The 27,839-nt window shown below is 41.8% G+C and overlaps 2 protein-coding genes across 2 annotated transcripts; both read left to right on the forward strand.

The window, feature by feature from the left end:
• The first annotated feature begins 6,558 nt into the window (after nt 1-6,558).
• Nucleotides 6,559-9,868, forward strand: gal3st4 (galactose-3-O-sulfotransferase 4). The gene is made up of 4 exons (XM_080838870.1): nt 6,559-6,641; nt 7,372-7,479; nt 7,830-8,139; nt 8,688-9,868. Exons 1-4 carry the CDS (start codon nt 6,619-6,621, stop codon nt 9,693-9,695), a joined length of 1,449 nt encoding a protein of 482 aa, XP_080694996.1. The 5' UTR covers nt 6,559-6,618; the 3' UTR covers nt 9,696-9,868.
• Nucleotides 9,869-13,501: 3,633 nt separating this feature from the next.
• Nucleotides 13,502-26,838, forward strand: trappc14 (trafficking protein particle complex subunit 14; the record flags this gene model as incomplete). The annotated part of the gene is made up of 10 exons (XM_080838862.1): nt 13,502-13,981; nt 14,910-15,005; nt 15,307-15,436; nt 15,817-15,903; nt 16,237-16,357; nt 19,078-19,225; nt 19,629-19,863; nt 20,494-20,630; nt 20,955-21,157; nt 26,685-26,838. The coding sequence occupies 10 exons, from the start codon at nt 13,502-13,504 to the stop codon at nt 26,836-26,838; spliced, it is 1,791 nt and encodes a 596-aa protein (XP_080694988.1).
• Between the last annotated feature and the right edge of the window lie 1,001 nt (nt 26,839-27,839).

Below are 27,839 nucleotides of genomic sequence, written 5' to 3' on the forward strand. Positions count from 1 at the left end.
CACTTGTGCCTAAACCTTCAGATACACACCTTTCTACCGGACTGGACTTGTGACTACACCTTCAAACACATTACCTTTCTACTGTATAGGACTGAACTTGTGCCTACACCTACAAACACATTACCTTTCTATAGGACTGAACTTGTGCCTTCACCTTCAGACACATTACATTTCTATAGGACTGACCTTACAGGCCAACAAGTGTTTGATTCACACCCATGTGAACAATGGCTTAGCAGTTCATGACTTTTGATTCCAAGGGGAACAAATGTAATTTAGTTTTTTTTAGTCATTTTAGGGCATGTTGTTGCATAGATATACGAAACAAATTCTGATCAAGATGATGAAACAAATGTACTTGACCATATCTCTATCTCAGTTTTAAACATTCTGTATTTGAAAGCAAGGCAAGGTAAGAAGTCCAATGCGAATGGACATTATTAGGACTCTTCAGGATTTCTTAAGTCTCTGACAACATGGAGGGGATCCCTACAGAGATATACCTCTTACATTTTACCTCAATAACTGTAAATAAATAATGTACGTATCTAAATAACTGTAAACAGAACATAACTGTTTCTACAGTTTTGGAAGTTACAGTTTCTGTAAAACACTGGAATGATTTTTGACCCGAAAAGATAGGAAAATAAGGCCCAGGTTAAAAAATATATATATATTTAAGCAGTGTGTTTGAAGACAATGGCTTTGACGCCACCTTGATAAATACTTACTGTAGCACAAATAGTAAAAACATATGACAACTTGACCTTTAACCTCCCCCTTTCAGCTGCCTTGCATGAGTGCATGCATGACACTCACTTAGCACAAATGCTGAACAGGAGATGTAAAGATAAGCATGTACAGCCACGGAAAAAATGAATAGACCACTTCAAAATTATCAGTTTCTCTGGTTTTACTATTTGTTGGCAAGTGTTTGAGTAAAATTTACATTATGTTTTATTCTATAAAATAGTGACAACATTTCAACCAAATTTCAAATAAAAATATCATCATTTACAGCATTTATTTACAGAAAAATGTAAAAAAAAATATGAATTTAAAACAAGACAATACTAATGTTTTAAGAGATCAGAAATCAATATTTGGTGAAATAACCTTGACCTTAACCGTGTCTTGGCATGCTCTCCACCAGTCTTTCACATTGCTGTTGGGTGACTTTATACTACTCCTGGCGCAAAAATTCAAGCAGCTCTGCTTTGTTTGATGGCTTGTGACCTTTCATCTTCCTCTTGATCACATTTCACAACTTTTTTAATGGGATTCAGGTCTGGAGATTGAGCTAGCCATTAGAGGGCCCTGGTGTGGTGGTCCTTCATCCACACCTTCACTGACCTGGCTGTGTGGCATGGAGCATTGTCCTGCTGGAAAAACCACTCCTCAGTTGGGAAACATTGTCAGAGCAAAAGGAAGCAAGTTTTCTACCAGGACAATTGGTACTTGGTCTCTCAATTTTTTCCGTGGCTGTATGTGTCGATCCCAAGATCCTCCAAGAAGTGAATTATACTCAGCTGCACTTATGTTTTTTGGTAAATTGACTAACTATTTCAGTGTGAGGTTTTTAGGAAAATTAGAAGAGTGCTATCAATATTTTGGTTAACCACTAGGTGTCAGTATCATCTCAAGAATGCTACAATGAATGCAAGTCTCTCTGTCTCTCCACTAAGTGTGTGTTTGTGTGTGCAAGAGAGAGAAAGAGAGAGAGAGGGAGAAAGATGAGGTAGGACAATGAACTATGCAGCCCATTTTTCCTGTCATCTGCTATTACATTTCAAGACCATTCTGGCTGTCTTTGTGTGTGTTTGTGTGTGTGTGGTTGTGTGTGAGTGAGAGAGAGACAGAGAGAGAGGGAGAGAGACAGAGAGAGGGGGGTGGTATTAATTGAGGGACTGGTTGGTGGGAGCTGAATGAGTTACACATGTGAAACATAACTGTCTGGGCTGAGGTTTTGGAGTAGCTATAATATGATCCCTAGTCAGCATTCCTCGGTTAGGCCACTTGCACACGGGCGCGTAGGCACACACTCATACACACACACACACACACACACCCTCTCTCTCTATCACACACACAAACACACATACACACGTACTGACGACTTGAAATAGTTTGAGAATAACAAACTCGGTTTAATCGAAAACACATTGTAGCCTCATGGCAGGATATTAATAGCCTGCAGCTCGTAGACTTAAAGAAAAAACAGACAAAATCACAAACAGCCCTTTGAGCGCCCTCAAATGCCGAGACCTGTGGGTCTGTAGGTACTGGACTCTGTCTTTTTCGCCATGGCCCATTCAAGAACCAGGCCTCCGTTTCTGTTCTCGTGTGGTGCTCGTGATCCCTGTTGCCCCTTTGCTATTCATCATCTCCAGCTAGCAAGCAGCAGCGCGGGAGCACCGAGATGAATGACTCGTTTGTTTTCGGGGGATATTGTGTGCAAGAACAGATGGGGGAGGAGAAACAGTGGCTTAGCAACCAGCGACCAGAAGTTCTTCGAGATGTCAGATATTAACATCATGCATATTTCAGTATGGAAATAGCAAAAATAACAACCTATAGGCTAAAGGACCTTAATGACCAGTAGGCTACAGGCAAGGGTAGAGAATAGCAATCTAAGAACTAACTATGATAACTTTAGATATACTTTTATGTAGTGTATGTTTATGTATTAAAGCCAATAGCCGATGTGTGCGCCATGGGGTTGAGGGTTGAACTCGATTCGCTTAGGGTACTTAGAAAATATACTTCATGTCAATCATCGCGACAAAAGAAATGTACAAGTATATTCATAACAGTAATAACAGTAAGTAGCCTATAACTTGGCCTTCCCTATGCAGACGGCGGCCTGCTGTACAGAGAGATGAGTGAAGGAGGGGTAAAGTCGCGGAGCGGTAGTTTACGTAGGCTACAGCAGTGACAGACTTGGAGGTGGGGGTAGGGTAGGGAGAGTAGGATTGATTTTCAGGCTATAGCGTGTAGGCTACAGAAGTGTTTAATAATGCGCTGATTGCAGGGGGCGAGGACTGGTCACAGAAGACCGCTACGTTTACCTCGTCTCTCTGTGTCTCGAGGTGCTCACCGAGAAGACGGAATGTGTTTGAACTTTCTGCAAAGATTTCTACCCGCGGTGAGAGGAGCGCGTACTGGGATAGTACAGATATTTCACCCACTACTTTACGGAGAGGACCGAAGGATTGTAGGGTGCAACGCCGGTGTTTGAAATTAAGAAGATACCGTCTAGCCTTCTTTTTTTTTATTCTCAGAGATCATTTGAAGAAGACTTTGAAGGTAAGTGCAACAACAGTTAAGATTAGCCCACATTCTAACAGCAACGTTTTGAGTTGACCAGGCCATCATTTGCCACTTAGACGCTCTGTAAAGATTGCAGCCATAAATGACAAGCCACTGCAATTCCGCTATGCAATCATATAGCATAAGGTGCTCTTACTAAAAACACGCTTTACAAAATTAATTAATTCACAGATTTTTTAAAATTTTTTTTAAAGAAAGTCACTTGATAAAGTTATGTCTGCCACCAATATTTTCCTAACAGTCATATATTTACATGATTACAGCTTTGGACAGCCGTTGTTGCCACCCCTTGGCATTAAACCGATTACTCTGGTATTGGGTCGATTAGTGGGGCTATAATCTTGTTGGGCTGATCCTATTTCATAGTAACCACTAAGTTTTGGTTGGTTTTGTAGTTAACAAGGAATAACATGTTCTCACAGTATTTTAGGATAGAAAATGTGACAGCAGAATTTTTATTTAAAAAAACAAAAAATGTAAACCCAGTGCACTAAGTGTGTAATGTCTCCTTAGGTTCTAGCCAGTTAACCAGCTGGTGACTGTTGTAGATGTATAAACTTAACAACGCTTAATACTGACAAACTCACCAAACATGCTTAATGTGTTAACTTTACAAATATCTTTTGGCTTAAATACTACAAACAATGGCATAAACTTCATTCTAACACTTCATTTTTAGATATGGCATTAGCATAGAGCCAGGTCAAATGAAGAACCGGGTATGACTTGTATCATGACTCTGTGAAGGAATAAAGTTAGTGATGATGCACTACACTCCAAATAAACCTCCAACACAAATGCGCAGTTTGCCCCTTCAAAACAAAGATCCTGTGCACCTGAATGTTACTGTCAAAGATATGAACTTGGCATCGAGTTTTCAACTTTCCACTATGCAGTTGTGTTCTGGTATATACGATGAAAGCAAGGCGATAACCATCTCTGCTCCAGTATTGCCTCTTGTCTGTAAACCACGCTAGACTGCTAAATAATACACACCAACAGCAACGGAGATGGGACTGTGCTGTTTGAAATATTTATGCTATGGAATCTGGGCCAGGACAGTGATCCCTGTCAGTCCAAGCTAGCCAACTTCTTTTTTCTAAAAGGTTCAGAGAAGGGAGAAATATGTCAGACTTGTCACTGTGGAATGTGGATTGAGTGAATTACAGTGGCAGTAGACTTGATTTTTTTTCACCACGTTTCTATGGCTAATATGTGACAAAGAAGCACAAGAATAATTTACAATTCTGGTACGAATTGTATTTTACAAATGAAGGTACTCACATGTTTTCACAGCTGGCTTCTTTCAGATGAGACAAAAATAAGAGCTTTGCTGACTACACATTATTATTACCTGAAAAATTATTACCTGAAAAATCTTCATTGAGCAGCAAATGGGCATGTTGATCATTGAAGCCACAGCTAATTTAGATATAATAGGTGTGGTAAAGAAATAATAGTTGTGGTAAAGAGGAACGGGGATTTCACATGTGTTCTCTTCCTCACCCTGAAACACACACCTACAGACATACACAAGGTCAAACATAGGCTATTGTTAATGATGTTAAATACAAACAGAACAGAAATATGAAGAGTAAGATCTCTGGTTTGAGCACGTGCAAAGGAGTTGGCTGTGGCACATTAGCATCAATCTTTTTCAATCCTCATCACAGATGCTGGACAAGGAGAGGCAGCTGGTAAGACCTAAGACTGCGTACTGAGGCCTAGCCACAGTCACACGATTAGAGGCTTTAGCCCTATATTTAGCATTCAGAGGCCGGTCTAGGTTTTCCTCAGGCGACTCAGGGTCTGCTTGAGTTACAGAATTCCAGGAGGACCCTCTGAAAGAATGTCACTGTGATGTGAGGTAGCTAGTTTGTCTAGTGAAACTGTGTGATCAAATACCCTTGGCTAAACACTCAACAGTTGGGCACCAGTGCTTCATGAGCAAGTGTCTCCCATCGTGCACTTAAAGGCACCTTGTGTCTTTTTCGGGCTGTGCAGTGTGGTTACAGACAAATCCATCAGAGGATTAGGAACAAACCTGATACTGATTTGATTAGCCTCTTGACGAGGAACTGTTGGAACAGGTATACATTTTGAAAGGTGAGATCAGAGTGAGTAACAGTGCGGAACACCCTATATGTAAAGCAGGACTAGCAGGAAATCTGATTCTGAATCTCGGGCATTAAAAGTGCTTTGGCTAAATTGCAAACATCAGAAATGAACTAATTCAATGTATTCTATTAGGACATATGAAATGGAAGAAGTTTGCACATATACACACTCAGAGTAATACGGACTATAATGTTGCATATTTGATGCACAGTGTTGTTGCTCCTCAAGGTTGTGCTCTTGCTGTTTCCATGGGGTATGATGTTAGCACAGCATGACATCACATAGTTTATTGTCTGGAATTTCTGGAATTCCTGCTAATTCCTGTTAAAAACCCTGCTAATAATAATCTGATGTAGCCTGTTTATGCAGCCTTTGTAGACATTCATTAATATTTCCTCTTCTCATTAGGCTAGCGTAGGCTACATTCATATTTTTACTTCTTCTGAAAGGAAATAGGAAGACAATTTCCACATAGACTACATGTTGATACTGTGTTTTTATTTATATTTCCCCGACTTGAAAAGATGCATGCAGTACATAATAATGTACTATTTTGAAACGATATCTTTTAGATATATTTTATCGTGCATTCAGTTACAGTATTGTTGTTGGTGGAAACTCTTGTTGTGAGAAAACTATGGGCCATTTCATTTAAGTGATCTTACATTTGGTTGAATTGTTTTGTAAACATAAATTGATTGTCACGATTTAGTTGTGATCCTTATTTTTACCGGGTCCAGTAGGCTACCCCTTGATTTTCGTCTTCTGAGAGACATGACGTCACAGCGCGACTAGCAGCAGCACCCTGTACTGTAACCTATGTGCACGAATCTCAGCCTACCCCCCTTCCATACCAGCCCACACTCGTTGCGCCCCCACCCGTGCACACTCGCCAGGCTCGTACACACAAAGCCTGCTGCTGCCTTCACCATCAGAAACTGCGTTTAATAAGAAGTCGGAGGCTCGTCGATGGTCACAGACAAGCGGATATTAATGGCAAGTTCACCTTTAATATGCTAGGAAATACCACTGCTTCCTTCTTTATGCATTTGCGATTAATTCACGAAGTAACGTCGTGGGTCTTGCTGCACTTACGGCTGTAGTCTCCGAGATGCACCGTGGTTGCAGCCGCCAAGCGCCGCGCACCACAGACACCGGGCCGGTTCGATCATGGTTTTCAGGCGAAGAGCAAGGTAAGATTGATCGGGTTAGGGACAAAAACACAACAGGAGCTGTGTTATCAAACTACGACCTCATAGTTATGAAGTGATCGACATAATAGTTTTTTTTAGAGAATAAATATTCCTCAAAACAAAGGCCGCGCTTATGCAGACTGACCATTGATAGACCACAGCCTACATTATATAATTTAGATTTTGTCTTTACCTTTTGTAGCCGTGGTATTAACACATAATGCCAACCTATACATTTACAGCAGGTGTAAAACAACGCCGCCTCTTCCCAAAAATCGAGTGCTTATGATACATAACGAGACCCTAAATCTTTAGACTCAACCCCTTTTTGTTAAGATCAACGATCTTAGTAGTCAAAACGAACGGAGCTCCGAACGAACGAACAATCAAGCTGACTGATCTGTTCGAGTTTGGTGTGTGGTAGGTTATGCCCGAAAGTCTTAAATACTGAGCTCTGACAGCGTCAACCTGGTGGATGGGGGTGCCTCAATGGAGTCATGGTTTTGACTGTAAATATTAAAGGATGCCAACTATGTTTGCCATCTACATAGTACAGATTTTTTAAAACTTCCTTTTGGTGTACCAGGCGTTCCTCAAAGACGTTAAATACATAATGCAGTCTTAATTAGGAACACCTTTATAAAATGTATGAAAAACAATCATAGTAGGAATCATCCAATGAGCTGTTTATGTTACACATACTTAATATAACAATCTCCTCCTCTTTCAGGAGAATGCGTTGGCTGGGGTGTCATCGGCTGGGGCCTATTTGGAAGGCGCTGCTGGTGTTTGTGGCCATTGCATTCACTGGACAGCTGCTGGGCTTCTTTAACAAAAGGTCAGAGAATGCCCAGTGATCTTTCTCATCCTTCTGTGCTCTCCCTCATAGCTTACACTGATATCTTTCTCATCCTTCTCTCTTGTGCTCCCCCTCATAGCTTACACTGATTTTCCATCAAATAAGAAAGTATGAACAAATGAACATGAAAGCAACAAAAAGGAACTTTCATCTTTGCGTGTGCAAGCACCTTCCTCTCCCTCATAACCACAGACTGCTGTGCACTAGACAGTGGTTTTGTTGCTTATTTCCGGTGTGGGGCTCAGTCCTAGCACAGAGCAGATCAGCTTTGCCTTCTTCCTGTTATCTGTCATTAAGCAGCAAACCTAACCTGTTTTTCTTGCCCCCAGCTGGATGCAGCAGGAGAGGCCCCGCTCTGTCTTCCCCCTGTCCTCTGAGGATGCGCACGGCTCCCCAATGGGCCCCTGCAGGCCCCATACCCACGTCATGTTCCTGAAGACCCATAAGACAGCCAGCAGCACGGTCCTTAACATGCTGTACCGCTTTGGGGAGGAGAGAGGTCTGCGCTTCGCTCTGCCCTTAGGCTACCAGTTTGGCTACCCACTTCTCTTCAATGCGCACAGGGTTAAAGGGTACCGTGGACCACGTGTGCTGGAGTTCAACATTATGGGCAACCACATGCGCTACAACAAGCCAGAGGTGTGGTATAGTGCCTCAGTCTGATCCGTTTTACAACAATGATGTCAAAATATATGTCTATGTTTTTCATGTATTTGTGAGTCACATGTTTTTTTTCTCTCTAAATAGCCTTTAATAAAGATTAAAAGCTGCTGTAAGCAATGTTACCATTTCATGCTGTCAGTCTGCCAGAACTGGCCTAAAAGTGCATCTCTACCCTTCAGTGGTCAGTGCACACACACATAAATTGGTAGAATGCCCATCTCTTTGGATGTTTCTTGTTTTATTTAATAAGAATCTTAATTGACTGATTACAGTGCCCAAAAGAGAGTCAGAGAAACATTTTGTACCTCTTTTGTATGTATTTTGCTTTTTTTCTTAATTTCTGAAACAGAACAATAATAGACGATCCAGACCTGTGTGCTTTAAGTGTACTTTAAGTATTCAAAAAGTGTTGCTTGCAGCTGCTTCAGATTAACAGTAATATAACTAATCCCTGATTGAAGGTTGCATATTGGAAACTGTAATTGGTCACTTTTTAAGAATCCCTTTTTTTCACTGTCTCTCAGGTGGAGAAGGTGATGCCTGCTGATACCTTCTACTTCTCCATCGTGCGAGACCCCGTGGCTTTGGCGGAGTCCTCCTATGCCTACTACAAAGCTGTGGCCCCAGCCTTCAAACGTGCTAAGGGCCTGGGGGACTTTGCCAATGACCCCCGGCGCTACTACGACCCACGGCTGCGCAACAACCATTATGCCCGTAACTTGCTTTGGTTTGACTTTGGCCTGGACCACAATGCTAACTACACAGCTGCCCTAGCACATCGTGGTGAGGCAGAGATTAGGAAGTCATTCAATCTGATATTGGTCTCGGAGTATTTTGACCAGTCTATGGTGCTCCTGCGCCATGCTCTCTGCTGGCCACTGGATGCTGTAGTGTCCTTCAGCCTGAACGCTCGGCAGCCCAAACCCGCCGACGGTGGGAGCTGGGGGAGCAAGGCCAACCTGGGTGCAGCCCTGGCCCTGACCGACGAACAGAGGCTGAAGCTACGTGACTGGAATGCCCTGGACTGGCACCTGTACCAAGCGTTTAACCGCACCTTCTGGGAGGAAGTGGACCGGTTCGGGAGGGTACGGATGGAGGCAGAGGTGATTCTCCTCAGGACACGGCGAGAGGTTCTGGCACGGGTGTGCTTGCGAGATGGTGGGAAGCCTGTGGAGGCCGGCCGCATTCGTGACAAAACTATCCGGCCCTTCCAAAGTGGCCTGGTGAAGATCCTCGGCTATGAGTTGCATCCAGGTCTGGACAATTCCACGCGGCAGGCCTGCCTTCGCATGATCCGCCCCGAGATCCAGTATAAGGACCTGCTGGATGCCCAGCAGTTCCCCCGGGCTCAACCACCCCCAGGGGCAGCTATCGCTGCTGGAGCAGCACCCGTCAGGAGGGAGCCCTTGGCCCCTAAGATTGGAGACCATCTGGGTGGGAACTCAATTGAGAGGGACTGGGATGGGACCAGGTTAGGTCGCAATGTGTCATTACCAGTGAGGGAAAGGGATGGAAAGGACAGGTTCAGATAGTTTTGAGATAGTTCTCAAAATCCAATTTTTTTGCCTCTGGACCAGGACATCTTTTAAATCTCTGAATAATTGAAAGGCACCTAGTTAGCCTTTGCACTGCACTACCTGAAAGACTGAAGAGGCTTGCAATGGCTGCGTGGGGAAAACCTCAAACTTCTCTATTCCACTCCTCTCCCCTCTCCATGAACTTGTTCGTTTCTCTCATGCCTGAAATCTGACACTGGGGTATCACAGTGTTGCTAGAGGTGGCAGGGAAGGGGCTGAAAGGAAGGATCCCAGGCAATAACAGTGGCATGTCAGAGGCTGTGGGTGGGTGGGAAGACTTTAGCAGTGTGGTGATTCCTGAGGAAGTTGAGAGCGGCCAAACGGGTAGGGATAGTGAAATGTGAAGCAACACCCACACTCTCTTCTTCTCTATCTCTCTCTCACAAACACAAACCACTGAGCCCACATTTTTATTTTGCCACTGACCCATGAAATGATTGCAGTGGTACTGCGTAAGGCAAAAGCTTGCTGCAGAGGTGAGCTGTGTCTGCAAATTAAACGAATACATGAGCAATTGAGTAACCAGCTGCACGTTTTGTAAGTCACTGGTCATGTATATACAGTGAGTTCCCCAAAATGAAACAGAAATGTGTAAAATATTGTAACATATCTTCCATTCACATGAAAACACTCACATGCTCACTCAAGTAGACACACACATATACACACTGCTCATGATTGCTGTGGTGGCTGGATAAAATTCCCATTGCACGCAGTTTGGCATAGACATACTACTTGGGCCAGCCTTAGGCACGAACGGTGAAGAATGGGGAGCGGTGAACTACAGTGCCAGGCTCTCTACACTACAACAGCAAGCCCAGACTCAGGCTTCTCTCTGTGTTAATACATTTCTTTCTGTTGTTTCAACCTGGGTAACAGATTTTATGTTTAGGGAATCAAAATCGTGGGACATCGTTTTTTTTTTAGGTTGAGCTTTCAGGAAGATGCTGCATCCTTCAAAACACAAAACAAAGCAACCTCATGATTTCTAATTAGAATCGTTTTTCTTTTTTTTTTTTTTTTTACCCTTTTCTGCAGTCTGTGGCCTGTTGACACAGAATGCTAAATAAGCTATTACTGACTGTCTGTGGATTCCATGAAAGTGTTGCCATTTGGTCACACTGTGAAATATTTTACTTGTCTGTACTTCTGAAAATGGAGATGAATAGTTCTGCAGTTTATGATTCATTCTGGGCAGTACAGGAAATGACTGCTTTTTTTGATTCATCGTGTGGTACACCGTAATGCGTTTAATGGAGCAAAGGAAAATGAAAGCTGCTCAACATCAGCAAATGTGTCCATTAGATTGTCTTAACTGTATAGTTTGTCATTGTATTTATTTTGCCTTGCACAGATTATTTCACTTAAAACCTACATGGGTTGAATTAGACCCCACATCAAAATGTCACATACACTAAGATACTGGTTAAAAAAGAGATGGGGTGGGGGTTTGACTAGGAAGCTTGGCAACTTAAGATGAAGTGTTACTGAATGTACAGTACATGTAAATAGGTACATGTTATAAACAGGTCATTGGTATGTCTCTAACGTTTTAGTCCAGGGATCTTCATTTCAACATTTATGCCACCTATGAACAATTATTTTGCCTTAGCATAACTCACTGTATGGAACAGGGCTTTAATACCTTATTTTTTTCTGGGAAATTTTTTTGATGTAAATACTGTATTTATTCTCTTTTGAAATGGAAGTTTTTTTTCCCACATTCAAAACAATGTGGAGACCTTAAATATTTTATGAATTTGACTGTATTGCACTGTGCAACATTTTGTGGTACAACTTAAAAGAGCTGAAGCAGCTTACAAATTTACAGAGAAAAAAAGCCAAGGTCATTCACAACTTTTGATTATGTAGATTGCCCCAAATGACAATGACGATTTTGTTTTTACTATTATCACCCAGACATTCCATTCCTACACATTAACTTGTGTAGGAAGAACGCAGTTAGCATGTGAATCAAGCAGAATGTTTGCATGTTGGCAGATTTCATTCATGAACACCACCCAAATCAACCTGCTTGATCCCTTTGTGTATGTCATGCTGTGCATTTTTGTGTGATTATCATAATTATTATATAACATTAACATAGGTTTTTTTTATTTTCCCTAAGTGTACCATTTAAAGCATTATTTATGGTATATTGATCAGCAACAAGAGGTACTACAATGGAATATGTGTTGTTCATGTTAACTTGAAGAAATCAGTCATGTTCATTCTCAATTCATGACATAACTGATGTAATATTGACCTGTTATGTTGCGATGGCTTTGTCACAATGCAATAAATGGTTGTGGTTGAATGTGTTTGTGTTAAAAAGGAGATCATGAATGTCAGCTGTCACTGCATTTTCTTGGGTACACCAAAGAGTCATCTCTGGGTCTATTTTGTCTGAATGGAATGACCATGACTTGGGATAAAGTCATTTTATGTGGACTCAAGTGTTATGAAATGACTCGAGTTTTGATAACTGGCTAAAGTACAGTCAGCACGACTTATTTTCTGTGACAAAGCAGACGAACAAGATGGCAGATGGCCTCTAGGATGAGTCATTCAATTATTTGATAACATTGACATTTGAAGTATTCTCATAAAGGTCTAAACGAGGAAGTACTGCGGAGGAATATATATCTGGAGAATATATGTAAATTATAACCTTATTCATAATGTCTGATGATAGTGATGATAATGATAAGATGGTTTTCTATAAGGTGTAATGTACACAGCTAATCAGTGTTGATTTCATGAGACCAGATGAGAAATGCTGCAAACACATCTGATTTTAAAACGTCCCTGATAATATTTGGTGTCACTTTTTCCATTTCTAAGACTGACTGGAGGTTAGTTTATAAACTATGCAGGTCTACCCTGTGTATGGAATTTCTCTTTATTACTTGAATTTTCATAATGAAAAATTGACTATATATTAATAAGATATTTAGACGTGGCTTTGAATTGGATTGTTTCTTTTCTCACTGAACTGATTTTTTCTTCCATAACAGAGGTTAGGCTACAAATTGGTTGTCTTAGCCTTGACTTCTCCTATGTAGCACCTTAGGCCGACCTTAAGATACATAAATAAATCACATGCTATTTTTCATACGCTTCTACTGTTGGATTAAATAAACTTGACTGGAAACAAAAGTTATTACGCTTGTGAACGTTTATTATAGACGTAGTAACTGTCATCATAGTCCACAGGCCTACTCTGTCACGCCAGGACATGTGGGGGCGGGACGATGGGTCCAAATACAAATGTTTAGTGCAAAACCAACTATAGCTTTTCAATCATTACATTGTTTAGTAAGACGGACAGTTTTGCAGCGCACACGCATTGCGAAAGTTCAATAAAACCGTCTTTGATTTTCTAGACACGAGAAGAAGATGAAAGGGATAATTATCGACAATCAACTACTCTTCCTGCTGTCTCATGTGCTCTCGGGGCTCGATTGAGGGAACTTGCAACAGTAGTGTTTTGTCATTTGAGCCATTGAATGTAGTGTTGATTATAGCTAGCTAGGCACAGTAAGCTAGCAAAGATAACAGCGGGGCACAATGTATTGCTTACATACGGATGTGTTATTACAATATTTTTTAGATTAGTTGAAATATAGGAAAGCGATCTAGAGACTTATAAACATTTCGTAATTAGCTACATAGATACGTAACAAACTACGTTAGGTATAATGCACAGCAGCATGCTATCTGGCTGAGACCCACTGCTTGCCATTGTTTTAACGTTAGATATGGTTTTAATGATGGAGTCCCAATGTGAATATTTCATGTATTTTCCAGCTGTTCCCATCTCTGATCTGTCGGACCCCACTCGGTATCGTTCACTTCCACGTCGCAGTCACCTTTACCTTGGTGAGACGGTGCGTTTTTTGCTCGTCCTGCGCTCCCAAAATGGTGCATCGGGGCATATAGGCAGTGGGGTTGTGGACAGTGCCGGGTCGGAGCACCCCAGCAGTCGGGCATGGAGGGATCTTGCTAATTCTCTGTGCGCGGTTGCAAGTGTCTGCCCCGGCGATAGCCGACAGCGATCACGGATGTATCATGATTATCATAGCAGTGGAGATGAGGGTATGGAGGATGCTGATGAAGATGATATGGCTGATGGTTGTCGAGGGGGCTCAAAAAAACGTGGATTCCGAGAATGCAAGCCAATGCTTATTCACAACAGCCCCGGTAACGGTGTGCGAGAATTCCGCAAGGCACCCGTGCAGGTAAAGATCTGTTTTGCAATTGTAATCGCTGCTTTAAAATGAAAATAGCCGGGGGCGAGACGCACGAAGACAGCATCCTGTTTGTTGGTGGACTGACACCTTGCTTACAGGAAGACTGCACACTTCCTGATTCGAATAAACCTATATTTACATTCAGATGCAGCTATTTCAACGTTATAAACGCATGAGTCAAGTCACAACCGATTTTCCCTGACATATACACAAAGAAACAATGGAAAGGTTATGTTTGAACCAGTTTCAGAAATTACACCTAAACTAAAAGCCACACATTTGATCGTCTTGATCGAACAGTAGAGACTGTGGCTAGAGTTATTGGTTTCTGATTCTGACTGGTTTCTGATGGGTTAGGATTGCTCATTATTAAATCAAAGTTACAAAATCACACTGGTAAAACTACTTTAACAACAAGTCTTGTGGAGGTATCAGGCCATATGCGCTCAGTGATGATCAGTTTAATAAATGGTCCATTGTCCAGGAAGGGTACATCTGGATTTTGAAGAAAAATGTTATGATTGAACTGAAATAATCAGGCATGCCGGTTAAAATTAAGTAATATAAGAAGCTTAGATTCTAAGCACAAGCAATTGTCCTTCCATTTGTCCCCTATTCCTTTGCAAGCGCAGAGAAACAGGACCTGCTCTGCTTACTGTGCAGTCACACCTATGTTGAACCCTTAAGGTTGGGGCGAGTTAGGAATGGTATGTTGCTTTCAAGGTAGGGAGCCTGTCACATGGCCTTTCATTGAGAACAATTATGAGTCATATCAGTACAATGATAATCCTGAGTGCAAATACATTACAATGTCCAGTTCAGGTCTGAGCCCCTGTGTCTATCCCAAGATCTTTAGTTAATGACTCCACAGCCAAACGTCTTTGTCAGTTGTTCATTCTTTTCCTCCTCTCTCTAGTCCCCTGTGGATGAGCCTGTGGTCCTAAACGATGAGGTCATTTTCCCACTCACTGTATCTCTTGACAAGCTTCCTGTCAGCACGGTTAAAGTTAAGGTGAGTGACAGGCCTGAACATTCCGCTTGTACATGACGTCCCTCTCCTAATTTGACTCACTTGCTGTGTAATCCTTGCCATGTCTAGTTTAAAAATTATTATTGAGAGGAAATGTGTAGTAGAGTTCTGGCCTGTTGTTGGACTGTGCATAATGTCTACATGGAGTATGCATTATGTGTGTGTTTGTGAGTGTGTATTTGAACCATTCATTTACAAGTTAAACATGTTTGTTGTGGGAGAAAGTGTCTTTTGGGCCACTAATTATGTGTCAGTAGAAACATTCCTGATTGACGTCCCACAGATCATCGTGACAGTTTGGAAGCATGAAGAGGAACGGCCAGAGATCCAGGATCATGGTTACCTCAGCATCTTGCAGCAGAAAAGCCCCTGCCAAACCTTCCACCAAGACCTTAACACTTTCAAAGCCCAGGGTAGGAGAATGCCAAACTTACACTTTCAAAGCCCAGGGTAGAAGAATGCCAAACTAACACTTTCAAAGCCCAGGTTAGAAGAATGCCAAACTAACACTTTCAAAGCCCAGGGTAGGAAAATGCCAAACGTTTTCTCCCTGTACAAAGAGTAGGTTGCCTTGAACAGGTTTTTCTTGTGTGTACGCATACATGGGCACAGACATGCGCCCTAGATACTCAAGCACACTCTACACACTTATTCTCAGCCACGTGACCTCAAGATTGATTTTGACATTTTAATCCTTGGCTTAATCTCAGAATCATGACGCGTGTTATTCTTCCCCCTTCTGTCCCTGCCTCTGTCCCTCTCTCCCATCTGTTTTGTCATTGGTCATTCCCAGTTAGCACCACACTGAATGTCCTGCCTCCCCCTACCCTGCGGTGTCAGCAGATGACTGTATCTGGAAAACCCCTCACTGTCCTGAAAGGTAAGGACTTCGCTTTGAGTCGTTTAGGTTAGAGGCCCTTCATCACAACTGTGTGTTTTTGCATGCAAACGTTTCTTTTCTTCCATGGAGGTTTGAGTTTAGTGTGCAGCCTCCATGACATCAAAGCTTGTGCAGTCCGAGGCCTGTTGGAGAGAGTTTGCTTTTCCCACCCACCCTCTGGAGGGAAGAATAGGGAGTGCTGTGTGACTGATGAGCTTTGTCTTTGCGTGTTTTCTGTGTGTGGTTTTGAATGAAAAGCTTTGTCTTTGCATGTTTTCTGTGTCTAGTCTTGTGACTGATGAACGTTGTCTTTTGCATGTTTTCTCTGTATAGTCTTGAATGGGAGTTCCCAAGAGGAGGTATGTGTGCGTGACATCCGAATCCTGCCCAACTTCAATGCCTCTTATCTTCCCATGATGCCGGATGGCTCAGTTCTGCTGGTTGACAATGTCTGGTAAAATATATATATATTTTATATATAATCTGTATTTGATTCTTGAGTTAGATTATCTTATAGCAAAGGTACAGTCGTGGCCAAAAGTTTTGAGAATGACACAGATGCATTTTCACAAAGTTTGTTGCTTCAGTGTCTTTAGATATTTTTGTCAGATGTTACTATGGAAGACTGAAGTATAATTACAAACATTTAATAAGTGTCACTGGCTTTTATTGGCAATTACATGAAGTTAATGCAAAAAGTCAATATATGCAGTTTTGACCCTTCTTTTTCAAGACCTCTGCAATCCGCCCTGGCATGCTGTCAATTAACTTCTGGGCCACATTCTGACTGATGGCGGCCCATTCTTGCATCAGAAATAGTTTTGAGGATTGACCACAAGTTCTCAATGGGATTAAGGTCTGGGGAGTTTCCTGGCCAATGGACCCAAAATGTCAATGTTTTGTTCCCCGAGCCACTTAGTTATCACTTTTGCCTTATGGCAAGGTGCTCCATCGTGCTGGAAAAGGCATTGTTCATCACCAAACTGTTCCTGGATGGTTGGGAGAAGTGGCCCTTGGAGGATCAGTCAGTCAGGATGTGGCCCAGAAGTTAATTGACAGCATGCCAGGGCGGATGGCAGAGGTCTTGAAAAAGCCCATATTAGCACATATTGACTTTTTGCATTAACTTCATGTAATTGCCAATAAAAGCCTTTGACACTTATTAAATGCTTGTAATTATACTTCAGTCTTCCATAGTAACATCTGACAAAAATATCTTAAGACACTGAAGCAGAAAACTTTGTGAAAATGTAAATTTGTGTCATTCTCAAAACCTTTGGCCACGACTGTACAATATTTGATTATAGAATAATGTGCATTGAAATAGATTTAGTGACCACTATCACATACATACCCTAAACATTCCAAACTGAATGCTCTAATAGGGTGGAATAATAGAAAGGTTGCATAGAGAATTTACAGGCTATTCCTGTTTAAGGTTTGACTGCCAGGAGAAAGCCGTTCTTATCGAAGATCAGACACAAACCACTTTACACTGATGCTCATCCTTCTTGAAGGCCATGGAACAACTCAATGCTTCAGTGCTTCAGTACTTCTATTATTCTTTCCTTACACTAATACAACTGAGAGATTTGTATATGAAGGCCACAACCTCATAATACCACACAATAGGCCTTGTTTGTAAGCAAGTCTTTGTAAGTAATATCTTGAAAATGAACTTGCAAATACAGTTGCATGCAAAGGTTTGGGCACCCCTGGTCAACATTTTTGTTAATGTGAATAAATGAAGAACTTATCTCCAAAAGGCATAAAATGACAGATGAAACAGTCTTTTCAACATTTTAAGATTAGTGTATTATTTTGTTTTGTACAACTTCAGAGTAAAAAAAAGTAGCATCATGCAAAAGTTTGGGCACCCCAACAGATTTGAGCTCCCAAGCAACGTTTACCAAGGTGGCTTGCTTACAATCATCATTAGAAAAGTCCAGGTGAGACAGATCTCAAAGCTTTATAAATAGTCTGACTCCTCAAACCTTGTCCCTAAAATCAGTGGCCATGGGCTCCTCTAAGCAGCTGCCTAGCACTCTGAACATGTACATATTTGGTGCCCACAAAGCAGGAGAAGGCAATGAGAAGATAGCAAAGCGTTTTCAGGAGCTATTTCCTCAGTTTGCAATGTAATTAACAAATGGCCATTAATAGGAATGGTGGAAGTTATGTCGAGTTCTGGCAGACCAAGAAAACCTTCAAAGAGAACTGCTTCTTCATCAGAAGTAAACCTTTTCTGCATACTCACCACAAAATGCACATTGGCAAAGGACCATCTAAGCAAGCCTGATGCATTCTAGATACAATCGATTTATTTTGGCTGCAATGAGTAAAAGTACGTTTTACGTAGGGTGCAGAATTTCATGAAAAGAACACTCCTCCATCTGTTTAGCGCGCGGATGGATCGATCATGCTTTGGGCTTGTGTTGCAGCTTGTGGCAGGAGGAACATTTCTCTGGTAGAGTGAAGAATGGATTCAATTAAATGCAGACAAATTCTCGATGCAACCATTCCACTGTCTGTAAAACAACTTAAGATGGAAGAGGGTGGCTTCTACAATGGACTACCCCAAGAGGGTCACAAGCTGAAGGCTTTGCCATGCTTTCAGTCCTGTGACATAAACATCATCAATCACCCGAGGCGAGCTCTTAAAAGATCCCAAAAATCTCACAGAACTAGAAGCCCTTTGTCAGGAAGAATGGGCAAAAAGTTCCCAAACAAGAAAGACTACAAAAATAATTGACCGGCTGATATTTGATTATTAAATGAGATTATTGTTACTAACTAACCTCCATGCATGTAGCCCAACCTTTTGCTTCAGGCCATTTCCCTTGGTTGTTATTTTTAAAGTGTAAAAGATGGGTATTTGAAGGTTAACATACTTAAAATCTTCAAGAAATGTGTCATCTTTATCTTTATGCATTTTGGAAATAAGGTTGTCTTTTAGCTCCGCTTAGCTATTCACAGTAACAGAAATGTTGACCAGGGGTGCCTAAACTTTTGCATGTCTTTGTATGTCCTACACTTTGGAGGAGCAGGTTGCTTGCATGAAGAGCATTTGCAGGTGTATACATTGAAGTAGCCACTAATGTATCGATCGGGGTTGCTGACTTTAGGCTCTTTTGGTGTACTGGGTCATTCAAGTTGTGTTGTGTCTTGTTCCAGCCACCAGTCTGGTGAGGTTGGCATGGCGTCCTTCTTCAGGATGGACAGCATGTCAAACCCACTCCCCAGCATGCTGAGTGCTCTGGAGGAACAGAACTTCCTGTTTCAACTGCAGTTGAATGATCAACCACAGGAGGATACTAATGAGGTAAGATTGGACAAATGAGAGAAAAAAAGTCAAAGTCAAAACGACTACTACACAAAAATACTAAACAACTATTCACGACTACAGAACTTCAAATAACACACATTAGGTTATCTTTTATCAAATAAACACGGGATATATGTAGATATTGGACAAAAGGCTGTTCATGGTTTTGAAAGCCTCTGAGTATTTGCCAAATGTTCTGTGATTGTTATAGTGTTGGAGTCAACAGTGCTTCTATTTGCTTTAGAACGAATGTTGTAATCATCGGTTAGCTAACAATGTGGTAGAGATTATATTCTTCTACCAACCTGATATACATCTATAAAGTCTTGTATTATCACTGTTGCAGGAAGTGATGTCAGAGGCTCATTTCTACCTCCTGTTTTGATCTGTTTTTGGTCAGGGTCTTGAAGTACCGCTGGTGGCCGTCCTGCAGTGGTCCACCTCCAAGCTCCCCTTCACCAACTCCATCTTCACTCACTACAGCCTGCCCAGTGTGCGGCTGGACCGCCCCCGCTTCATCATGACCGCCAGAGGCCCCAGTGCAGTGAGGGCACGAGAGCACTTCCGGGTCAGATACACGCTGCTCAATAACCTGCAGGACTTCCTGGCTGTCCGGCTGGTTTGGACACCGGAGGGTAAGACACAGAGCGGAGATTAACACAGAGCAGGAACGGTTAGAGGAATGAGAGAAAAAGAGGAAGAGAGATGGAACAGCAAGGAGTGACATAAAAAGAGAGAGAGACAAGATGGAGAAAAAAGATCTGTAAGAAGCATGGTGGGGGATGAGCGGGGTGGATAAACAAACAAGATTGCTGGAGTAGGGAATAGGGAGAGAGGGTGGACTGTTTAGGATTGGAGTTTGTGGGGAACTGCCAGCATGTCTTAATGTATTAGGAGAAGAGGGTGTGGGTGTGGTGGGGATTTGGCACCCTAGAGATATGCACTCCAGATGTTTGGAAGGAAGGATTGGCAGTGGATGTTCGCACTCCAGCCATGTTTGTGGATCTAGGGCCAGAGATAGATGATGTAAGCCTCTTGTGCTCGAGTGGACCAGCTCTAATACAGCGTGACTTTACACATGGGGAACCTTAAGAGCCTGGAGGGGCTTCTCATAACAGTCACACTCACCCTCTCTCTCTAGTCTGTCTGTCTCCACAGTCAGCAGGGATAGCATGGTTTAGCCATATGCTCACACTCCAGGCGCCTTATTTCCCTTGTTTCTGATGATGTCTCCTTTCCCCCTGTGTCCTCATATTCACCCCCAGGGCGAGGTCAGAAGGAGGACCCTGCTGTCAACGCTGTGGTGTGTCACTCACCACTCAGTAACCTTGGTTACTGTCGCAAGGGCAGCACCCTCTCTGTTACAGTAGCCTTTCAAATCCTGAAAGCTGGACTCTTCGAGGTGTGTGGTATTGGTCAATTGGAATGTGACAGAGGGGGCCACATTAAAAGATAGTGAGCATTAAGTGTATCAGTGATTCATATTTGAATAGTAGTATTGGTAGGGTGTCTTATGACGTATTAAGTGTATCAGTTTGAAAAGTAGTATTGGTAGGGTTTCTTATGACGTATTAAGTGTATCAGTGTTTCTTATTTGAATAGAAGTATTGGTAGGGTGTCTTATGACATATTACCATCTCTAATTTATCTCAAAAGAACCCCACTTCTTCCTCCTCAAACTTCCTCAATTGCTTTCCAATGTTTGTCTCTGTGTCTGCCTTCCTAGTTGAGTCAGCACATGAAGCTGAAACTGCAGTTTACCGCGTCTGTGTCCAACCCTCCCCCCGACGCTCGGCCCCTCTCCCGTAAGAGCAGCCCCTCCAGCCCATCTGTGCGTGATCTGCTGGAGCGCCACCACCAGGCCAGCCTGAGTCTGGGCCGCTCCCAGTCCTTCTCTCACCAGCAGCCCTCAAAGTCTCACCTTATGAGGTTTGTCTCTCTCTCTCACACACACACACACACACAAACACACACACACACGCACAGACACACACACACACGCACACACGCACACACACAAACACACACACCCACACACACACACGCACACACATAGGACTCACATAATAGATGGCTTGCACAAAGCTGTGTCTGTAAACCACCAAGCTGTAAATCAGGTGAAGTGGCTCAGTGTTCAACTTCCATCGGCTTGTAATTATCTCTTCATCTTTAGAAAGCTATTGAGGGTATGTGTGCGAGGAAGAGAAAGCAAGAAAAAGAGAAAGCATTGCGCCAAGACTGATAATGTCTAATGTCCGATAACCATAAATAATGCTTATACTTTTTCAGGTTATCTTTAATTCTGTTTAATTCAATGATGTAAATGTATTAATATTGATGTTTGGTACCACATGTAGATGTCATAAAACATCTGTGAAGACGGCAGAAATGAAATGGATTGAGGTTATTTGCGGTTGTGGGTCAGCTGAAAATCTTCGCCTTGTAAAGAGAGAGCGAGAGAGAGAGAGAATGCTGAAGCTAACCAAATGTTCAGTGTCATGCTTTCATTGCAAAAAGCTCCTTCCTGCCTGGTCAGTGCTTGTGCAGGGGTTGGGACTTGCAACATGAGAAATAGTCTCTGAGTCAGACTCTTTAATGGGCTCTCTGTCTCTTTGGCTTTTTTTAGTCTCTTCCGCTTTTTCTCATAACAGTGCTGCTGATGGGTGAAAGGATTCACAAGCTAAGGAAAGTGTCAGATGGATTATTGTCTGATCTGTCATGCTCCCACAAAGGGAGCTCTGTAGCAACCTTAAGCATCAGCTTCAACCAGATTAACAATGCGTTGTATTGTTGTATTATCCATCTTGCAAAATCCTCATCTTAAAAGTAACTAGTAACTAAAGCTGTCAAATATGTAAATGTAGAGAGTGCAAAACTTCTCTCTGAAATGAAGTGGAGTGGAAGCATAAAAAAAGCATAGAATGGAAATACTCAAGTAAAGTACCTTAACATTGGTCTTAAGGACAGTACGTGAGTAAATGTACTTAGTTACTGTCCAGCAGGGCTTGGCTTAGTCTCAGGCGTACATTATGTAACATGACTCCAATCTAGAGCCAAAACAGAACTGCACCTCTTTACAAAACTCTGAACTTAAAGTCAAAATCCCAAATCACCGTTCTCGCTTAAAGCTGCAGGGGTAGAAATAGGGTGTGTGTTTATAATTCATCAGTCAATCCCCAAGGAAAAGTACTCCGCTTTATGGCAGCTTCCAGCCAGATGTACAAACGTTTTGTTCTTGTGTCTTTTCAGTTCCAACCTGTAATTTGATGAGTGTGTTAAATTGCTTTCAAATCAATTCAATTTTATTTACATAGCACCAAAACAATATAATTGTGTCAAGGTGCCTGAACCCCCCCTCTGGGGCAAGCACAAAGGCGACAGGGCCGAGGGAAACTCCCTGCTAACAGGAAGAAGCCCTGAGCAGAACCTCGACTCATAAGGGGGTCCTGTCTACTTGGTAGAGAGGTAGACATGCATGTGCTGTCTGTAGCTCCCTGCTGCTAAACACAACATGGCTGACAAGTATGAAGTATGCCGAAACAGGTGCCGTTTTGTACATTTTATGTCCTCACATAGAACAAAAATATGATTTGAAGTAGGCTAAGGTTCTATGTAGGTTTAGGGTTGGTAGCGTTCAATCCTGTATTGAGGCAAGAGAGAGTAAACAAGCAAGGAGGTAAGAGAACTGACAGTTTAATTACCTTGAAGTGGGCCAGTTTGAGCCGTGAGATGTTATTGTGAAGTCATTGTTAACGTAGAGGAAGTCTGGAGGACTTCTGTGAGCAGTTTGGTTAGAAGTTTTGAAATAAAGTGTGTCTAATTAAAGAAGGTGGTCTAACCACCATGCTGAAAGAGGCCTCTTCTGTGAACCCTGGGAGTGGAATGAATCTCCCAGCTCTAGTAGTCCTCAAAAACCAGTCGGAACTATTTTGGAAGTGCACACCTGGCCCCAAGACAACTTTTTCTCTTCTTTTCTTCAGCATTGGCCCTTCTGTTTCTTTAAAAAAATATAATTACAATCCAGTGAAACTGATACCTAGCTCATGCTGCTCTTTTTTTCCATTGACTCCCTGATCAGAACATTTCAAAATAATTAAAGGAGAAAACGTTTATTTTAGTGGTTTAGTGGTCAGGAAATGGAAACGGATATAGTAATTATACACAACTAAAAACAAAGTTCTCAGGCTATTGTGAAGCTATAACAAACTGATTAAATAGTGTAGCAGGCATTTATCTACATGTAGTGAAAAAGCTTTAGCAAGACATAAAAAGGCAAACAAAAGAACGGGTTGCTTTTAACATGGTACACTAACAAACACTTTAAACACTTTTAACATGGTACACGTGTATGGAGGACCAAACCTGCCATATTTACAAATGAATGAATAAATAAATAAATGTCCACATCCATGCATTTAGACAGAAATAAATGGATAAATGTTTTAATTAATGCACAATTGTCAATCAATAGTTACTTATAATTTACATTTATGTATGTATTTATTTATTCATTCATATATTTATTCATTTATTCATTCTTTCATTTCATCATTCATTCATTCATTCATTCATTCATTCATTCATTCATTCATTCATTCATTCATTCATTCATTCATTCATTCATTCATTTATTTATTTATTTATTTATTCATTCATTCATTCATTCATTCATTCATTTATTTATTCATTCATTCGTTGTTCCCAACGAATGATAATGAGAGGAGGCCAGTAGGCGTGGTAACTGACGTGGAAACTGACGTTCAGACATTTTGCAATCAATCCAGAGCCTTGATGATACTGATGTAATGCTATGGCTTTGTATCAGATCGCCAGGTTATTGTTCTCAGGTTGTGCTTTATGCATACCATGGGACACTCAGGAGTAGGCTTCCCATTCACAAAATGCTACAAAGATTTAAATATAAAAAGTTCATAATGGCCTTTTGGGACGTTTTGTTCAACATTGATGCAGTGTGTTAAGCTGGCGTTTGCTATCGCTATTAGCTAGGATAACTCAGAGTTCAATTTTTCAAACAGTAACATTAGCATTTTGACGGTAAAATTAACATTTTGATTTTAACATTAACACATTTGTTGGAGAGACTAGTTATGTACTTCTGATGGTAATAATACTAGTTGCCATGAACCATAACTGTTAGGGGATGTTCTCTCAACTAGATAGTTAGTCATCATAACTAGCGATAGATAGCTAGCTAACTGCAAGCAGCTTCATTTATTTTGGAGCAGACATATGTGTATTTTGCGATATATTGAGTTGGGAGTGGGGTCTCCCACACTGTTTAATCCACAGCTGGCAACTTTCCTCCTATGTTTTGGGCTTTGGAAATGCGAACAAAAACAACGTGTCCCTCTTATCTCTCAGGGTACCTTGTGTCAGATCTACAAGTCCCGTAGGCACTCTGGGGACGGCCCAGTGTTCCGAAAGGCCAATATTTCGAAATCTCAATATTGCAGGAAAAAAAAGTCCCCCTGGCATACTTTAGAACTAGTTTGAGTGGCACAAAACACACACAGCTTTTAATTTGCGCAGCAGAGACGCTCATCGGGCTATCACGCAGATCAATTTTCCTAGGCAATATTTGTTAACTTAGCCTATTATGGTTTTTAATATGGGGTACCATTCCTGCGAAGGAAATCACCGTTATTGTAAACAATGCACCTAGTGGGGCCAGCAAAGTGCACAGTATAGTGCCAAATGCTCAAAATGATCGTATTTGGAGGATCATTATTGTGCATCTGGCAACACTGGGAGGGCGGTCGATGACCTACAGTTCTCTCTAGTCAGAGCTCGCGCAAGGGGGTGGAACATACATCAGTATCATGAAGGCTCTGGATTGATTGCAAAATGTCTGAACGTCAGTTTCCACGCCTACTGGCCTCCTCTCATTATCATATTGGGAACAACGAATGAATGAATAAATGAATGAATGAATGAATGAATGAATACATAAATAAATGAATAAATAAATGAAAGGGGAAAATACATAAATGTAAATTATAAGTAACTATTGATTGACAATTGTGCATTAATTAATACATTTATCCATTTATTTAAATCTAAATACATGGATGTGGACATTTATTTATGTATTCATTCATTTGTAAATATGGCAGGTTTGGTCCTCCATACACGTGAGAAACACTTTAAACATGGTACATGTGAGAAACACTTTGAACATGGTACACGTGAGAAACACTTTAAACATGGTACACGTGAGAAACACTTTGAACATGGTACACGTGAGAAACACTTTGAACATGGTACACGTGAGAAACACTTTAAACATGGTACACGTGAGAAACACTTTTAACATGGTACACGTGAGAAACACCTTGAACATGGTACACGTGAGAAACACTTTGAACATGGTACACGTGAGAAACACTTTGAACATGGTACACGTGAGAAACACTTTAAACATGGTACACGTGAGAAACACTTTGAACATGGTACACGTGAGAAACACTTTAAACATGGTACACGTGAGAAACACCTTGAACATGGTACACGTGAGAAACACTTTGAACATGGTACACGTGAGAAACACTTTGAACATGGTACACGTGAGAAACACTTTAAACATGGTACATGTGAGAAACACTTTGAACATGGTACATGTGAGAAACACTTTGAACATGGTACACGTGAGAAACACTTTTAACATGGTACACGTGAGAAACACTTTTAACATGGTACACGTGAGAAACACTTTTAACATGGTGCACATGAGAAACACTTTTAACATGGTGCACATGAGAAACAGACAACTGATTCAATTGTTTCTGGATGTTTCTCCTGTTCAGTCATCTAACTCGCAATCCGAATTACTCCTTTTAAAAGGCGAAAAATGTTCACCGCAAATAGTCTGCCGCGCTGTCCATACAGTTTTCATACATACAACTAAATACTAAGTCAGTCCTTGTGCTTCTCCCATCATATTACTGGTATATAGGTATAAGAAGTCCGTATCGGTCTGTGCTTACATACCATACGATTTTAGACGTACGTTGTGACAAAATTACGTCTAAAACGGGCACTAATTATAACGTTATAATATGTTGGTACATCTGCTCCATAGTCTACCAATCTAAATGCAAATGTAAATGCAGGAGACACATTGCTTGATGGCTGAGTATGAGAGCTAGTGTAGGAGGTAAACGATAAAGATAGAATGGTGTGGGTGGAGAGGTTGTGTTGCTGACTGGGAATCATTTGAACATTGCCTTGTGTGATGCAGGTTGTGTGTGTGTGTGCTGCTTTCATATGCGTCTGTGTGTGTGTGTGTGTGTGTGTGTGTGTGTGTGTGTGTGTGTGTGTGTGTGTGTGTGTGTGTGTGTGTGTGTGTGTATGTGCTGCTTTCATATGCGTCTGTGTGTGTGTGTGTGTGTGTGTGTATGTGCTGCTTTAATATTCGTCTGTGTGTGTGTTTCTGTAGGACTGGCAGTGTTATGGAGCGCAGGGCCATTACCCCGCCGGTTGGCTCACCAGTGGGTCGTCCACTCTACCTCCCCCCCGAGCGCAGCGTTCTGTCCTTGGATAAGATTGCCAAGCGGGAGTGCAAGGTGCTGGTGCTGAACACACCCAGATAAACACTCAAATCCCTCCACATGAATCCACTCTCTGCTATTGTATGACACACTGGGTTATCTGTATTTGAAGTGTAAGGAGTTTGGAGTTAAAAAAGCTATTTATATCGGGGAAAACTGGTAGAGAATATGTAAATGTATTAATTCATGATAACTTGAAGAGCAATTCAACACGTTTATTGGAGCCTTCTGTTGTAGATTAGCAGTGGTTATACCAATCTAAGGGATACATTTTAGTCCTCACATTTCACACAGCCCTCTTAAAGGTTTCTGTTGGTCTTTCAGAAAAGGGCCTTTGGTTTGCGTTTACTGTTTGGTGAAGGGGTCTTCAGCTGAACAAACTGACCACATATATGCAGGCATACACACGCACACACACGCACACACACACAGACACACACACAGACACACTCACACACACACACACACACACACACACACACACACACACACACACACACACACACACACATACACTCCTCAGTACACCAGCTCATACTCACAGTCTTTGGAATGCTGTGAAACACATATAGGCCATGAGGAGGCCTACGTGTCTTATGAGAGCACATGGACCCCACATGTCTTATGAGAGCACATGGACCCCACAATCCAAGTAAGCTCTCATCCAGTCGTATTTACAATGTTATCTTTTGTGTGTGGAAGGGGGCAGCTAGGAGAAGCATATGTGGCAAGAAGTGAAATGGAGAGTCTGACTGCATCGTGGAGTCTGTAGCCTGTGTGTGTGTGTGTGTGCGTGTGTGTGTGTGTGTGTGTGTGTGTGTGTGTGTGTGTGTGTGTGTGTTTCTGTGTGTGTGTGTGTGTGTGTGTGTGTGTGTGTGTGTGTGTGTGTGTGTGTGTGTGTGTGTGTGTGTGTGTGTGGGGGGGGGAGGGGGTTGTGTGTTTGCTGACAGCTCCCTGTCATAGTGCATTGTGTTCTCACAGCCTGTTGGTGGGCTGACTCATGTCACCACACTGGAATCTCTTTATTTTTTTTGTCTTTTACT

The sequence above is a fragment of the Sprattus sprattus genome, assembly GCF_963457725.1.
Source record: "Sprattus sprattus genome assembly, chromosome: 5".
Lineage (NCBI taxonomy): Eukaryota > Metazoa > Chordata > Actinopteri > Clupeiformes > Clupeidae > Sprattus > Sprattus sprattus.

Excerpts from the sequence above, each read along its gene's own strand:
- gal3st4 (XM_080838870.1), top strand. The coding sequence starts at position 6,619 with ATGGTTTTCAGGCGAAGAGCAAG. Across the intron at positions 6,642-7,371 it reads GTTTTCAGGCGAAGAGCAAG|GAGAATGCGTTGGCTGGGGT; the intron begins GTAAGATTGATC and ends CTCCTCTTTCAG. Across the intron at positions 7,480-7,829 it reads CTGGGCTTCTTTAACAAAAG|CTGGATGCAGCAGGAGAGGC; the intron begins GTCAGAGAATGC and ends TCTTGCCCCCAG.